The sequence below is a fragment of the Molothrus ater genome, chromosome 4 (assembly GCF_012460135.2).
Source record: "Molothrus ater isolate BHLD 08-10-18 breed brown headed cowbird chromosome 4, BPBGC_Mater_1.1, whole genome shotgun sequence".
Lineage (NCBI taxonomy): Eukaryota > Metazoa > Chordata > Aves > Passeriformes > Icteridae > Molothrus > Molothrus ater.
In genome coordinates this window covers 55,292,163-55,309,508 of record NC_050481.2, presented here as the reverse complement: position 1 = coordinate 55,309,508, position 17,346 = coordinate 55,292,163, and the positions used below count along the sequence as shown (strand labels likewise).

The following is a 17,346-nucleotide window of genomic DNA, read 5'->3' as shown; positions in this document are numbered from 1 at the left end:
ATTTCACTCCTGAAACAAACCCCATGCTGGAAAATTCTTCACTAAATAATACACAACATCCACATGTCTGCGCCAGCAGGAACCAAAAATGGGAAATTTTACATAGTATACTGGAAATCTGTGCTAATGTTATCAGCTCATGTTCAGATGCTGTTTATCCATGATAATCCAAACCACAGAGGCTCTCTCTCTGGTTTTTGGTGTGGAGATATCTAGTCTGCCCTACTGAATTTGAAAAGTGCCACCTAAGCACAACTATATATCTGTCCTTGCCAGTCTTAGCACTTGTACATAAATTCCAATGTGAGTAATGGAAGTTAATTTTTTTGTCAATTTGCTGAAAGTTATGTATTTAAAGTGCCAATAAAGTTCAAAGTCATAACACATACTGAACAAAGATAACTTTTAAATTCAGACACTCTTTATGATTTCTTTGAACTTTTTCTCTAATCATGAATTTCTTGTCACCTAAAACTGTACTTGCTCAAGACACAAACAAGAACAGCAGAATATGAATGCTCTTGCAGAATGTTATAAAGGTTTTATTTTATTTTACATGTGAATCTTTATTTGATTTAAAATGCTTGGCAAAATTCTGATGTTCAAAACAGCTCAACTACCTTTGTTCAAAGGCTATGAACATGCTTGTAATATGATTACATTTAACATTAGTCTCAGAGACAAGAAACTTCTGTGCAGAATACTGCTAAAAATTCCAGGCCTACTACACATAAAAAGAAGGCAATTTTCATAAGTCAAAACAACTCCCAAACCCAAAACATTCCTCTTCTCCCTTTAAAAGAAGTTCAGCATAGAATAGAATACCTGTTTACATTTATTTTTGAGTAGATAATAGGAGGTTATCTACTTCACACATGAAAATTATTCTTCTGCTTTTCTGAAGATACCAGTCTGATGCTTACACTTTAAACTTCCTAACACAAAGCTGGCAGCATTTTTCCACAACCTGAAAATTGTTGGCTAACCAAAAAGCAGTTATAAAAACCTTAAGTTATATATGCTCTTGAGCATCTGGGCTATGGTAAATAGGCAGGAGTGGCATTGAGTTGTCACAGACCTTGCAGAAAAATACAAATTCCCAGATGAGGAAAAAGCAAACCAGCAGCATTGAAGCTCTATTTAAACTAACACTCAACCTTTCTGTGTCCCAGAAAAAGACAGAGTGATCCCAGCATCACCTCTCTCCTGTTAACCAGTCAGTAAGAAAGAACATTTGAGCCCTCAAACCTGTTTCATGTGACCAAGCCATGGCATACACCTCTAGTGCTAAGAATATAAAGGAGTAAAGCAAATAGTTATGTCAACCTTCAAGTTTTTCTTGGGCCAGAACAGGCATTCCATTTTTTTTTTTTTCCTTTTTTTTTTTCCTTCTCACCCCTGCCATCTCTGTTGGCCAGCACTCAGGGGTCCTCAGGGAACCAGAGAAGGAGAATAAAAAACAGTGTCAACATTATTAAGTACGGGAACACAGAGGGAGCAAGTCAGCCCACCTTACATAATGGGCAGTACAAATTTTTTGCCTCAAAAGAGTTAGCCCAATCAACTGGACATCAAGATCTCACTGTGTGTATAAATCTAAGGCATCTCAAAGGGGAACATACCAGTTTAGATCTGATTGCCCTGGTTGGGGGCTGAGGTGCTTCAGATAGGTAGTGTGAAGTTTTCCCTAAAAGAATGTGAGATGAACTGGAACACTCCAAACCCACACAACATGTAGAAATCCTACCCTGGGCTCAGACAAGCACCATAGCCCCATGTTAAACTTAAGTGGTGCTACCAACATCATCATCCAGTGACCAAGAATTATTAATAAAAAAACAAACAAAAAACCAACCACCAAACTCCAAAACACCACACCAAAAACTATCTCGTATTTCCATGGTTTCACCTCTTGCATGCAGACTAGTGATCTGACTGTACAAGTTGGAAAACAAGCTTAAACCAGAAGTCCAAAGCTTTATGGAGTAATTTCCAACAGAGCACCTATACAGACAAGGATGGGTACATTGCTGCAGAACGGCATTTGTGGAAGAGTGCATTAACTACATAAACCTCAAAAGGAACTTGTAGCTGAAAAATTTTGTTTCATAGCTACAATTTAAATTCTAGAATGCTCTCTTGAATCCTGGTAAGTACTACCAGATAAAGAAGCCTAGTTATTACTTACTACTTTCACTAGTTAACCCTTATCAATCACACCAAATCTACCAAAGGTTTACAGTAACAAAGGCAGAGCAGAGATTGACTACTCTCTACCACTATAATGAAAAGAGCTGTTCTCATTAGGGATTAAGCCTGCCTTGTTACTTTATAGCATGTGGGCATAACAGGGCATCCAGCTGACAAAAATAATCACGACAAGCCATTCTCTTATGCTTTAGATAAGTACAAAGAATAAAATCTTCCTTGCACTTTCAATCTAGGGCATTCAAAACAGATACTAAACCAAGCTTTTAACCTAAACCTACAAGTTTCAGTATTATACTCAGAGGCATGTGTCCACCATAACCTATCTAGACCACCAGTATTTCCAGCTTGGAGAAGATAAAGGGTCTTCTGAGTTTTTATTCTCATTAATCAGGTTTTCATAATTTGGTTTTTACAGAAATGCACAAATTACCTGATTGAACATATAAAGAACTCGAGTCACATCATTTGCATACTGGCACCTGGAGTAGTCCTCGTCTGCCCAGTACCCTCCCCTGTCGCATCTGCGCCAGGCTCTTCTCTCATCTTGGGAGTTGCCAGGATAAATCCCACTGCCAGCAGAGTAACGTGTACACAGCAGGTATGCTGTGATGCCTGCCAATGTTCTGGGCCACCTGGGGAGTCAAAAGGGAAAAAAACCCCTCACATTTAGACAAATTTACATGACAAGCAAATAAAAGGATTAAGCACTACAACATGAAATAAAGAGACACTCAAAACTAAGCCTCTCTAAACTATTTAAAGGGCCACCTTGGCTCATCTTCAGCATTTTCAAGCTGTTCATATTTCTGTCTATTAACAAAATGAGTTCTAATGCTAGTATGTTTTTTTGAATTCTTTCATGAGGTTTCAGGTGGAGAGAAGAAGGTGCTTATAAAACAACTAAAAATAATTTACAATTTTTTGATAAAAAACCTTACATCTGTAATACTCTGATCATTCATTAGAGCAGAACTGATCCAAGGAAAAAAAATAAGAATAGAAGAAAACCATGCCTGAATTAAGGTGCAATGCTGAGCAGACAAAAGGGACAAGGACAAGGAATGGCAATCAGTCTGCCTGCCCCTGCTTTTGGCTCTCTACCCTGTTATATGCATAAGCTTATATGCATAAGTGCTATTTTATCATTCAGAGCACTAATTTTTAAACTTGAGAAGTAAAAAGAATACATACCTAAATTGCAGAATGCTCAGTATCTCAAATTTAACAATCCAACATGTAAGGTTTAACTAAAACTGAGAGCAAGTGGGCTTCACTGATTCATCCCAGGCTTTCTGTAGTCTCATTATGTCAAGCTCCTTTAAGAGTCTTTAGAGCTAACATAGCTTTTCTAAATTTTAAGTATTTCAAAGGGCCTTGTACAAAGCATTCGAGTCCAAAAATTGGAACTGGTCAAACAAAAAGATTTAGTAGATTACACTGTGATTTTAAAGTTTGCTTTTATATCTGGACTGCATTATAGTAAATGGCTGTTTATTCACTACTATCATCTAAATTAAGAAATGCTAAGAACATATTGATATTTGAAAAAAAAAATTGTCTGTTGTCTGCAGGAAGATGAAGTAAACACCTTGAAAGATGTTCCACTTCCAGGAAATTAAAAATTTAAGTTATATTGCCAACACAAAGAAACTGAAGAAGTCAGTTTCTCTTACTGAAGATGCTAGAATTTATCACAATTCTTCTTTCTGAGAGAAGATAATTAACTCCAGAGATGGACTAAGGCAAAAAACTACACTTCTCAATTATTTTAAGTGATAGAAGATGGTAACCTTTTAGGGTATACTAGAAGTCTTCTCGATCTTAAATTCCCATTTATTCTTAATTAATTCATACAGAATAATTAACATGTAACAGTAATATGTTCAGTAATGGAAGAGAGACAGTTCAGGCCATTTTGACCATTACTTAAGTTTGGGCAAGAAGTAGCAAAAAGATAGTTGCTGGTGGCATCCCAGTATTACACAGGTCACTGCAACAACCATAAAAGAATTCTCAGTCAGTAAGAGAACTAATGTAAAAGACTAGATGATAAATACAACAAACTAAACTAGGAAACAAGGACTTAAATTTAACTACCTTTTGTAACAGCTTTGACATTACAGATCGGCTTTCCATATTGAAGTGACATAATTTCATTAAGAAATGGAGATTGTTATTATGGTCATTTCTAGACTATTTGAATACTTGAAGAGACAGAAGATTATTTGAGTATCCAGCAGAGCTTCATCCAGCCCAGCAAATATTAATTCACACACACTCAGAGCCTCAGCAGCCACTTGAAGAAAGTAAGAGAAAAGTCACCATCAACCAACACCGGAAAGTAAAACTTATACCAGATTTGGTGACAATGGAGGTAGTTAAAAGAAAGAAGAACAAAATTTAAAAATAATTAGCACAGATTTTAAATGCCTGGAATCATAATGAGGTATTTCAGAGAATGTAAATTAACTGAAAGAACAGATATAGATTTTGTAATGATAGCAAAAAGATTTTTACACCTTTTCAACTGCAAAAAAGGAAAAAGAAAGGACAAAAATCTTCCTCAGAAAGAATTTCAACAGTATTGTTGTGAATTGCCACAATTCCAGTAGTATCCTTAAGTGCAATGTTACATGCACCTCAGCAAGGTAAAATATCAGACTGGATCATGTCTGGCCAACCCTGCTCACGGAGAGAGCAAGTTATGCATCTGCTGGGAAGGGAGGGAGGGACAGCAGGATACAATACATGTACACTTATCCAAGTCTCTGAAATGTCAGTAGCAACAAATTGAAATAAACTCTGATTCAACACAGACTGGAAAAGCAAGTACAAAGATGAAATACTTCTGTGCTCCCAATTTTTATGTATTTATAATAAGCCTTCAGAGAACCAAGCCAAAAAGAAAACAGGCAGATGAGGACAACTAATAAATCAGCTGGCACAGCTGTTACGAGACATGCAGGCCCACAAATACCTTGCATAATACACTCAAACCTCCACTTCTAGAATGCAAAGTCAGGTTTCCAGAAACACTGCCACTGGAGTACCAAAACATAATTTCCAAAATCATTTATCAATGCTGAAATTTTTATATTAAGTTTCGACATCAAAGATGCCACTTTGAAAGGGATATTTGTCTGTCTTTACAGTTTTCTAGAAGTTGTATTTTTCCAAAGCATTTTCAGTAGAAGTGTGGTCAGCTCAGTTTTCACCGAATGTATCACCTTACAGACTGAGCGTCACATGGCCTTGGAATAATTTAAATTCTGTGGTCCTGACAGAGGTTTTATGACACAACCTCCAAGAAAAATATTTTAACTTAAATATGGCACATGCTGTTCCTTTTCTCACTATTCAAATCTAGTGTTAAAGAAGTAGAAAAAGACAAAACAGAGTTTCTCTCTGGTTTCTCAGACTAGGACTCAAATGTAAAACAGGTTTTTCAGGAGAGTTTTAATTACTATGCTTTTAAACAAGTAATATTTCTAAGCTATATATGTATCTTCTAGAACTTCTATAGCCATCAAACAGAAAAAAAATGAGAACACTACTTCAAAGGTTATTAGATTATCACAAGGTTATTTGCCTTTTCTCCCTCTTCTTATCTCCACTTTCCCTATTTTTATTACCACTCTCTTTCATTATTGTCCTTTCATTCTCCCTGAGTTTACTTTGCATTCATGTCCCTACACAGGATTTTATCATCTTTTGTCATGATCTTCTCAAAAGAATACAAGCAATACCAGGTAGCCTTTTAGTCTGCACTCCCTTTAGAATAAATTTAGATATGTACAGAAACATTTTACTGTTAAGACTAATGTATTATTTGTATAATGATTTAGAAAGCTTTCTACTAAACTGGACATAAAAAGGACAATTTAAAACTCAACAGCTCTGTGCCATAATCTCACATCACAAAAACAATACAAATGCACAGCACCATGGAGAGAAACACTTTCAAACCACAGCATCTCTTAGCCTCTTTCCTCTCCCACACAAAAAACCCCTTGCACAGGTACAAGTTTCTTTGCAGCCCAGTGGTGAAAGAGAGGGGAACTGATTTTAGCTTTAACTACATTTCCCTTATTCCCTAGTTTTGCTAAATGAATGTTAAGCTGTACCACTCTCAGTCATGAACTGTTTCTTCCCAATACCTGCATGACAGGAGCTAAAGAGTCATTCTCCAGTTTCCATGAAGGAAAGGAGGACATCCTTCCAGCAGAGCTCAAAAGGTGATTAATTCTTACCATGCAAACAAAGGCCACGTAAATTTGTATTCTTAATTTCTTGTGAGTCAAAGCTTGAATATCTTTCACAGTTCACCCAACTGCTAGCAGAAGTGCCAATCTGGGCTGTATTAACACTCTTATTTCATTACTCTGTATAATTAGGTGCTCAAAATTTATCACATATACATGAGTGTAGACAGCTGTGGGGGAAAAGATGGTTCATTTACGTTTAAGCACTTAATTTCATTTCAGAGGGGGGAAAAAAAAGGCAGACCATGACATTATAAAAGAATCCTTTCTTTCATACATATTAATTCTGTTTTGAAAGCATTAATTTCTTACATGAACAGTAACTTGCAGTTACAAAGTTACAATGAGTTTTTATATCATAATTTCATTAGCTAACAGATAGTCCAGTCTCTTTTTATTACATCTTAGTAAACCTCTAAATTCAGCATGACAATTACAATTTTAAAATATATTACACCCAATAAGTAACACTGTTCAAAAACATAATTCTTATATTTAAAAAATAATTCTATCAACTACCAGCATAAAATCATGCTAAGAACAACAGTTAAAATACTTCCACTTCAGTAAATCCTTTAACATGCAAACTGTATTTTCAATTTAATCATTGTAAAATACTCAGGGAGTTTATCTGAGTAAGACTTAGAATATTTAAATTAAAGAAAACATATTCCAGGATGGAGTTTCTGCCTAACCTTTGCAAACTATGCTGAACTAACACCAAGCCAAAGACATTGAAAACAAACACCCTCCTTTTCTACTCTTTGCTATCCCATCTCTGCAGGGATAAAAATCTAGATGCCAGTTTTGAAACACCATCCAAGCTAAAATGACTAACCAGTTCCAACTAAAAAAACCTATAAAATCAAATACACCTAGGATCATTTACAGCCATCTGCTCAGAACCATTTTCTCACTAGTCAAAGCCTTATTTCCATATGCTCTCAAAGGTGAAAAATTACTCTTTATTATTATCTACCCTAGCTACAAGAGGAAGTCTGTTATAGTAAACCCAGACACAGTGAACTTTTTGATAAGCTGAACATTTCCTGAAATCTTATTTCTTTCTACTGAATTCCAGAGGGGGTAAATCCTATTACATTGAACAGTCACTGAACAGCACAGGTTAATTTAATGGAAAACACTTTGAAATGAGCCTTTACCATCTGTTTTCACCTCTAATGGCAAATCAAAGAAGAACAATTCACACTAGTATCATAAAAAAATGCATAAGTGATTTAAATAGATGTGTTCTTTGATGAATACAACCTGTGTCTGTTTGACTTTCTTCGCCTTTTATCTAATGCAGGAAGTTCTCCTTTTCTAATGTAATGCTGCAGTTGAAACCACCACAGTGTAAAAAGACAACATGCACAAAGTTACTTATCTAAATAATTCCTTACAATGTGAAAGTGAACTTCTTTAGTAATTCTAAATTGCCTCTGTACAGCAAGCGATCTTAACACTAATTCCTTTACTAATGAGGGAATACTCAACACTTCTCAAATTGTCCAAGTGATGAACATAAAGGAGATCAGCTTGGAAATAATGCTCTCAGACAGGACTTTAAGTGATTTTTTGCTACAGCTGGAGGTCTTCTGCAGATGAAAGCTTGTTTTTCCCTCCCCCCAAAAACTATGTCCCTGCAACGTGGTTGACCTTACTTTCCATTTCTTAATATAAAAAATACATGGTCTTAGATCAGCTATATACAAAGAGCATGACTTTAAAAACTCTAATGCACACAGGGAAAGGAAAAGTTTCTAACTGTAAACAAAAGACCAGCAGAAGATCAACACAGACAAGCAGCATAAGAAAAGTGAAATGAGTGGATAAAAGCAGTTTATACAACATTAAGAAACCCTATGCACCATAGTGAACACAATGCTATTGCAGACACTAATTCTCAGTAGGAACTACTGCAGGGAGGTAAAACACAGAGTAGTCATAAAGGGAATTACCTTACATATAGAGAATCTATACAGAAGCTATCTGTTACAGCTGGCACCTCCAGGAGTAACGTGTTGTTAGAGTGACCAGCAGCAGAAAGATCAGAAAAGGGAAAACAGGTGAAGAGATAAGAACAAAAGATAAAATACTCTGCAACACTCAACACAATGGAATATCACAGCTACCTAACAATCATTAAAAGCAAGCAGCACCTCTCTTATCGTTTAATACTCATAGGGGGGAAAAAAGATCCAAATTATGTTGCATATTTCTTAAATATTTGTATATTTTACCATATAGGAGCAGAAGGCTTTTAAAAAGAGAATGATAACCTGGCAGAAATCCCCCTGTCAGTATGTGGTATAACTTGATCTTAGAGGTAATCTACAGAGCTTTAATTATTTAAATAACTTCATTTATATACTTCAAGTATCATAGGTTAGTTTCAGTATCTTTCAAGGATGTGTTACCTTGGCTCAGAGTTTAACATCAGTATACTTTGTTGTGCTTCTGTCGACACCCAGTAATTCAGAACAGATAAAAATCTGTTACACACCATTTACAAGCAAACATCCACATGGGCGCCTCTAATGCATAAAATCTTAGTTAGAAGCTAAATTAAAGGGACTTTTTTTACTCAGAAAAAAAAACCTGAGGTTACTAACCTGAAATCCCCTTTATTGTTCACAACCCTCTCTGGAGGGCAGTACTGTGCAGAACTTTCTAACACCACAATGTCTACTGTCCTTGTGTTATTCCCACGTCTGGTTTGTACATGACAACCCCAGTTTCCCGTGGAGCCAGCCTGAATGTTCGAGATTGTAAGTGCACTGGAAAGATAAAATAAAAGAATAAATCAAAACAGTCTTGCAATAACATTTATGCAAGCTTTTACCAAAAGATGAATTAAGTACAGAAAGACAATGGAAGAAAAATCAAATTACATACAGCTATGAGTGATCTTATAAAACCAGAGCTATTTACATCTCAAAGTACTGTAATTAACGTAGAAGTATTTATTATTCTTCGGGCTTTTAGTTTTTCCAAGCTAGGAAACAAAAAGAACAGCCATAGGAAAAAGTCCTAAGACTTCAGAAAGAAGAGAGAAGTCCAAATTCCTCAAATGTTATCATTACTATTCAAGACAAAGTTTTTTAGTTGTTTAGAAAGGCCAAACTAAAATAAATTCCCAAATGCATAATTTGTTATAAACATTGACACTCTAATTTGCCAATACAATTACAGGATATATAGCCACTCGGTAGATGCTGAATAAGTCAACAATCTGCTGCAGGCAGAACAAATTACACTTTTAGATCTCTGCTGGAGAACAATATTAACAACTGTGGTGTGCTCAAAAGGAAGAGTAAAGAATCCATGAGCAATTCAGTTAAATGCCTTGTTTCCAACATTTTTGTAATTTTAACATTCCATGAAAAAAAAGGTATCCTACGACAAACATATTTTAAATTAATGCATTGGGTGAAACTTGCAGAAAATTAAAACTCAACTGCAACTTCCTCTAGCTAATCCTATTTTAAGCATGTAGGTTTGACCTACCAAATCTCTAGACCTCCTCCTCCAACTTTATTGTTAATAGGAGATGTGGGAAGATTACTTCCCTACTAGAGATGTTTCTGTGTACATGTTCCCTCAGTGAGGGTATGAGAGGGCCTTACTGTTATGGTAACAGTCACTAAATCAGAGCAGAAAGGAAGAAGCAGAAAATAAATTTCTCACTATGGATTCACCTTGCAATCAATGAGCAGTTATGAATCATATTTTTTTCAACAAAAATACCCTGGGACTCATCAGTTTCCACTATCTTCCCATCCTGATACCACAAGACTTGCATGTCTTGATCAATATATGAAGCCATACATTGGAAGGGCAGACTGTCTCCTTCAAAGACCACCTGACGATGAGATGGAGTCATATAGAAAGACGGTAATTCAAGCGGTGGTTCTAGAATTCAAGACATAAAACCACAATTAACAGCAATAATCTGCTATAGACCTAATTTTCAAAAGAGGAGACAGATACACTAAATGAGTATCAATTATTTATATATCAATGTGAAGCTGCATCGGCCAAGAGGCATATAAAAACTACATTTACTGCATTGGATATTGAAAAATACAAATTATCATTATATTCTTTTTCAAAATGTGTATTTCTTTAATGTAATATATTTCAGGACTCTTTTGTTAGCCCCTATCTAAAGGAGTGAAAAACACAAATTTGAAGGAAAAAATTAATTATGCATTTTGGTTTTTCCCAGTTTTTCACCTGGACTTGAAAATCACAGTAACATATGAGTTTTTATTTTCACAGTTGGAATAATTCCAATATAAAAAAACGTTAAGGAAGTCGGTCACAGTTTTGTCACATAAAGAAGGCTAATCAAAAATAGAATCACCACACAGGAAAGCAACTCATAAAATGAACATCTTTTAACTTTAGAAATTTGGGGTTAGAATAATTGATGTATTTGAAATCACACAGCTAGACCTATGAAAGAAATTATCAGTTTCTGATTCCTCTTGTGGCATTTAGGTAAAGATCTCTGAAAAATACAGATTAGCTGGAAAAAGGAGTTTATCAAGAGAGCTACTTATCCTTAGTTTCTACAAACTAACATCCACCATCATCAATTTATTTATTATTCATTTCCAAATGCAAGCAATAATGAATCACAACTCAAGATCAACCTTTGAAAAGGAATTTGTTATTACCACTGTTATTCAACTCTTGAATATTAGGGAAATGAAATAAAGCGAAAAACTCGGCTCAATAATATTAGAACATGGAATGCATTAGAAAACAAATACCAGTTGCCTGCAGTGCTTACCACAGGTGAGAAGCTCCTGCTTAACACCAGTCACTGTCTGTGACTGAAGTGACTTGGGATAGGCACACTTAGTCTCACGTACAGTTATGTTTCTTTCCTTTAACCACTGATGCATCCACAGTATGTTGCAATCACAAAGAAGGTAATCAGTTTGAAATTCTCTGCAACAGAACACAGGCATTTACAGTGACACACTGCAGAATTCCAAGGTCTGAAAGCTTAACTTTAACAGTTGTGCCACGCCTCTCATTGTCAGCAGGAAAGCAACAAGTAAAGTCCAGACTACAGTGGATTTGCCTGCCTCTACCTACAGGAAGTTACTCTATCCCTCTGCAAGCTGTACTCTGAGAACAAAAGGACATACTCCCTCAGAAAAGGAATCTTCTCCATAAATATGAGGAATATCTAATATCAGTACATGAAAATAACACTGGTAATTTCTTTCATGGAAAGTGTTCATGCTACTTCAAGTGAGCAATAAGAAAGAATTGCTTGAATGCGCACCGTCATGACCTAAGAAGACACTTAATTGCTTCAATGTAGTGATCAAATGCTTTAGCAGTAAAATCAACTGAAATAAAAATAGCTCCTCAACTATTTCTCTTTTCAGAAGCACTATTCACACAATTTCATTCTGCTTTACAGGAAAATCATAAGGCTTTTAATTGACTCAGTCTTCTCTATATAATTCAGTACTTTCTAGTAAAAAGATATACTAAATCCCCTATAGATGTTAGCTGAAGTCAGCTAAATTAAGGGATTAATTAATTAATTTTATCTGTTCAAAAATTAATATTTTATCTGTTTAGAAACAGGTAAAAATGTAGCAAAACATATGGCTATGTCTACACTGGTTTTTACCTCTAGTGAAAACATTTTCTTTCTCTTTTTGCAAATGTCTAGAGGATAACACATCACAGGCAGAACATTACAAACACTAAATCAACATTCCTATGAAACCCCATTTGGCATTTCCTCGCATGAATTCCTCCAGATCAGTCACTATTTTAATAATAATGAGTTATATCCAGGTTCTTTTGTCATTTCTGTGGTGTTGTTGAATAGCAACCTTTATGCAGACAACTAAAATATCAGGAACACCACCTTATGAACAATTAAAGGGATGAAGGGAGGGAAAGAAATATTCTCCTTTATAAATATAAACAAGAAATTAACTCCGTGTCAAACTCAGAAACCAAAGCTTTTGATTAAGTCACAGAACAGTGAACCAACTGTCATAATTACCAGGAAAAAGCATAAGCTAGTCATCAGCACTTTTTTTAATTTACTTTCTTTCTTACACAAGATTACAACTCATGAAACCAAGAGAGAGCAAAGGAACATGAGGCTGATATTTACCCATTGTTATTTGTAACAACACTATACTGCTCATCAAGGTCTAAGATCTTGCACAGAAGTATTTGGTTCTTTTGCTATAAAGGTGTAAAATGCTATTTATTTACTATAAATTAATAAATGATACATATAGAATAAAACTTTTGGAAGCCCAGATGAGAAAATGGCTTTGTTTTTTCAGAATAATGTAGGACGAGATGCAGCAAGTACTTACAGAGACTTTAGTGAACCAAGATGATCAAATGTTCCCTGTGTAAGTGTAGAAAACAGATTTCCAGAAAGATTCCTGAGAAATAAAAGTATGTTCATGATTTGAAATCATCCTCAGATAAATGACATGTGAAATAAAAAAAAAAACTTGTCTTCAATATAACTCTATGTTTAAAAGTTACAAGGTACTATTACAACACTGTAATTAGTTCACAAGACTATAAGAATAATAATAGCCTAGCAATAGGCTCTCTCAATAGCCTAGCAAAAATCTCCAAATAAACTGTTCTTTAATACTCTTGGTTTAGGTGAAGAATTTTTAAGATTGGAAAAAAAGTAAATGCGGAGACTTTACTTTTATTTAAAGCATCAACTGGCAGATGTTGAGCACAGATTTCAAGAAGTGTAAAATTAATTTTGTTGTTCACAGTGAACTGCTGTCTTCCTATTAACATGCTCTAAGAAGCATGTTCAATCTATCAGAATGCTTTTTTAAAATATTATCCATAACACTTTCTATATATAAGTGAAAAAACTGTATGTAAGAAACTAACAACCAGGGCAATGAAATATTTCACAATCTTACATGTTATCCTCTTAAAGTAAATGAAGGACTCTTCAAAACATGCAAGACTGCCACCAAAACAGACTGACAGCAATGCCACTGTAGAAGGCATGGATACTGAAAGAGTCAACAAGGCTGAAATATTTTTTTAAAGGAAATATTTTGTACAGTCTCCGAGTCTCCATCTCAGCTACACATTCTAAGAAACTGGAAAACAGCTGCAAGGCCAACAGATCACTGAATAGCCTGGTTTGGGTTGGCCCCAGCACTTGTTTTTGAGCTTGCTACTGAGTCACAAACCACAACCATAGGCATTGGCTGTCTTTCAAGAGCACACTTAAATAAACTACTCCCCTTGAAACAAAGAAGGTTAACTTACACAAGGCTAAAACTTAAGTGTATTTATGTAAAACAAATTATACTTACAATCTAATAAGGTTTACAAGTCCTCTAAATATATCTGCATTCAGGCAGCCTATTCGGTTATTAGTTAAGTCTCTATAAATAGAAAAAAGGAAAAATTGGAACAAGCTGGTTTATTTCCAAATGACATACAGTCTGCTAATAGAAGCATTGGAACAAAAATTCATGAGTAACAGATTGCACCACATGCATATTTGGTCTTTCTCAGGAAAACCCAGAAGGTACTGCTATATGGGTGTCTACACATGCACACAGACTCCTTAATCCATCTCTTAACTAATTATAGTTTGTCCATACACAATTGAACAAGTCTAGACTTACCAATAAATTCCCTTAAACAGGCTTGGCTTACATCCCTACCTAGTAAATTTTCATATTTGTGTAGTATTTATATATGTGTGTGTATAAATATATATATACACACACAGAGAGAGTACCTCACTTGATTTTTAACATATCAGAGACCTATAATAGTGCATTTATTATACATAAGACCATTTCTAGAATTATACTTCAATAAATACTTAAAAGTTATATATTTTTCAGTATAGATCCTGAAATAAATGACCAAAAATTCTTAAAGTAATAAAAATTAAGCTTGCAAGTAATAATGATCCAGAATTAGTCCTTCAGTTTTATTTTTAAGGTTTTCAGAAGTGCAATTACCAACATACTTTCCTTTTAAGTGAGACAGATCATCTGATCAGTTATAAATTAACATATATACTCTAAAAATTTAAGAAAGAAACAGGGCAGGGGAGGTAGTACCAAAAATCACTAACACTTAAAAGGTGTAACAATATTACAAAAATCTGAAGAGTGCTTAAAAAAAGAAAAAAAAATAATGCTGAGTTTTTATTTTTCAAGTTTGATCTGGTACAGAACTTTCACAGCCAACACATAAATCTCCCAAAAATATGTTAATGGGAATGTTGGCAAAACCTTATATAAAGCAGCATAAATAGTACTGTAACTTCAGTGTAGTATTAATAGCAACTCTATGTTCCACTGTGACCTTTGGAAAATAAAAATCACGAGTTTAACATTCAACAAAACAAGACTTGATGGAATCAAAGCTCTGAAAAAGTCCACCCAGAGAGGTTTCAAGCCACTCAAGTACAAAAAAAAAGGAATACAAGCAACTGTCAGAACAAGGGAGGCTGCCAAGCCACAAGCAGCGGATGTTCTTCAGTCACAAGGCTGAAAGCAGACTTTGTTTTATACATGCGTGTATGCGATATAAAAAACATGTATGTTTACAAAAATTCAGAATTTTAGAAGCATATAATAATCTATTTAGGCGGGTGGAGGGAAACAGAAATATATATAGCTTATTTAGCAAGTTTGCAAAAGTAGAAAAAGCAATTTGTAACAGTACACATAGGAATGTAACTTGTTAGGTAGAAACAACTTGTAACAGAACACAAGAATATAGTTGCTAGGTAAAGGCCATAAAGCCAAGATATATTGTGAAAACTCAGTAAAGCAAGACTCAAGTATCGTAGAAAACCGATAAAGCAGAACCTTTTACTTAAGGAGCCAGCAAAAACCAGGCTCCTGGCCAGGACAAACTGACCTGAGAGTTAGCCAAACCTCCACTGCGCCTGCCCAAAGATGAGGTCAAAAAGCAACACCTGAGAAAGACCTCTTACTTCACCAAGAAGGCCCTGGCCCACGACCACCAAAGAAGACTAATTATAGCATGAAGAGCAACGAGGTGGAGAATGGGCAGGGAATGGGCAGACAGGGAGGTGTGAGCTTGTGGGATCAATGTGTAGTTAAACCTGGCACCTGTCTCACCAGGTACATATATATATTCAACTTTTTATATATAATAACTTTGCTGTCTAAACTTCCAGAAGCTAAGACTTACTCTCCCTGAGAAGTTTTTTATTTGTTTTGTTTAAACTGACTAGCTAGATATGCTACTTACAGTCTTTTCAAAGATGAAAGTCCCAGAAAAGCTCCAGGATCTATGGTGCTAATAAGATTGTTCTTAAGATCCCTGTGGAGAATTAAGACACAGCATTTACCAGAAATTACACTTTAAAACAAAGATATTTGTAAAGATACATGTAACTTGTCTCAATTTGCTTGAGAACCTCAAAAAACCCCCACCCAAACCAAATTGCCCCCCCTTCCCGCAAACAACCCAAAAACCAACCAAATCACTCCCCAAAAAAACTCAGAACAAAACACCAAGCAAAAAACTCAACAACACATTTTTACTTTCTCTAATACAGCATCTTTCAAGATTGGAAAAATCTGTATTTTACCTACAAGGAAGAACAGAAACAGCACATGTATTCCATTAAAAATTCTATCAGTTTGCATCACATGAAATTATATAGCCTCAAAGATACTTTGCCACAGTGTGAACAGTTTACAGCTATGCAGAGACACCTGTTTATTACACAGTATGATACTGTCTAGCACATGTTGTTTTCTGTAGCCTATCCAATTTTCAATACTTCAGTAATGCCCAACATCTACCAAAAAAAGCAAAATATGATCTTAAAAATACACTGAAGACCAAACACTAAAATTTTCCACTTATGTTGCTGGCACAATAGCAAAGCCCTCATTGAGAATCCCAAATACAGATGGTGAAAAAATTTCAAAGCAAATTTCTAAATCTTAAGTTTCCAGAGACCATAAGGAGAAATGTAAAGTAATCATTAAATTAAACTGTTTTATTAATTGTACAAGTGATATAGGAGTTGTAACTCCTAACTTGAGATATTCTGTAGATACAGCTTAATTTCAAAGGTCACAGAAAGCAGCTGATAGCACTTTCACAGTTTTGAACAAACGTTATCACTGCATGAATGCTAAAATTACTTCCACCTCCCTAGTCACACTTGATTTTTACTTTAGAATTATCTGAAACTTCACAGGTGCTTATTACTATATGTAAAGTTTCTCACTCCTTGGTCATATCCAAACATTCTAGATTTGAAAAGAAAAATAATACTTTCATTCAAAAGTAGTGATTAAATTTGCAAGAGTAGAAAAAAGATCTCCTACATCTACCACAACATTAATAATTCTGCTTGAAAGAGAACTGTACAAGAGGATTACATCTACCATCACACAGCTATACATGATTAAAAAAATAATTCATCCCAAGATTTCACAACAGAATTTCCTTCAGACAGATTAACAAATCATGGTACAACAGACAGCATCACAGCACATGGATCACACCTGAACGCTCTACCTAAACATCTGAAATACTTGAAATACGTTAAATTCACCTTGCAGTAAATTAATTTTCATATACACACTTCTCTTAACTTTATTTTCTTCCCTTGCTGTGGCAGCAGGAACTGCCAAGTACTTTCAGTGCAGTAGTACCAGGAGCATGAAGAACTGGCTCTTTAGGCATATAACACCCTGGAATACCAGATCATGGCAAATCTGAGACTAATAAAAGGTATTCATCACTCATTTACCATCAATCTTTGATGTAGGGAAGAAAAATTACACTTATTCTTCATATTTCAATTTTTTATTTA

At 35.1% G+C, this 17,346-nt stretch overlaps 1 protein-coding gene across 1 annotated transcript in view; it reads right to left on the bottom strand.

Moving 5' to 3' along the window:
* Positions 1-17,346, bottom strand: part of ADGRA3 (adhesion G protein-coupled receptor A3) — a 54,807-nt gene that overhangs the window by 16,435 nt on the left and 21,026 nt on the right. Inside the window, exons 3-9 of the mRNA XM_036382267.2 lie at positions 15,762-15,833; positions 13,832-13,903; positions 12,845-12,916; positions 11,275-11,435; positions 10,175-10,388; positions 9,089-9,253; positions 2,642-2,843 (exon numbers count right to left, since the gene is read on the bottom strand). Of these exons, the coding sequence (XP_036238160.1) occupies positions 2,642-2,843; positions 9,089-9,253; positions 10,175-10,388; positions 11,275-11,435; positions 12,845-12,916; positions 13,832-13,903; positions 15,762-15,833 (958 nt within the window). The remainder of the gene's footprint in view (positions 1-2,641; positions 2,844-9,088; positions 9,254-10,174; positions 10,389-11,274; positions 11,436-12,844; positions 12,917-13,831; positions 13,904-15,761; positions 15,834-17,346) is intronic.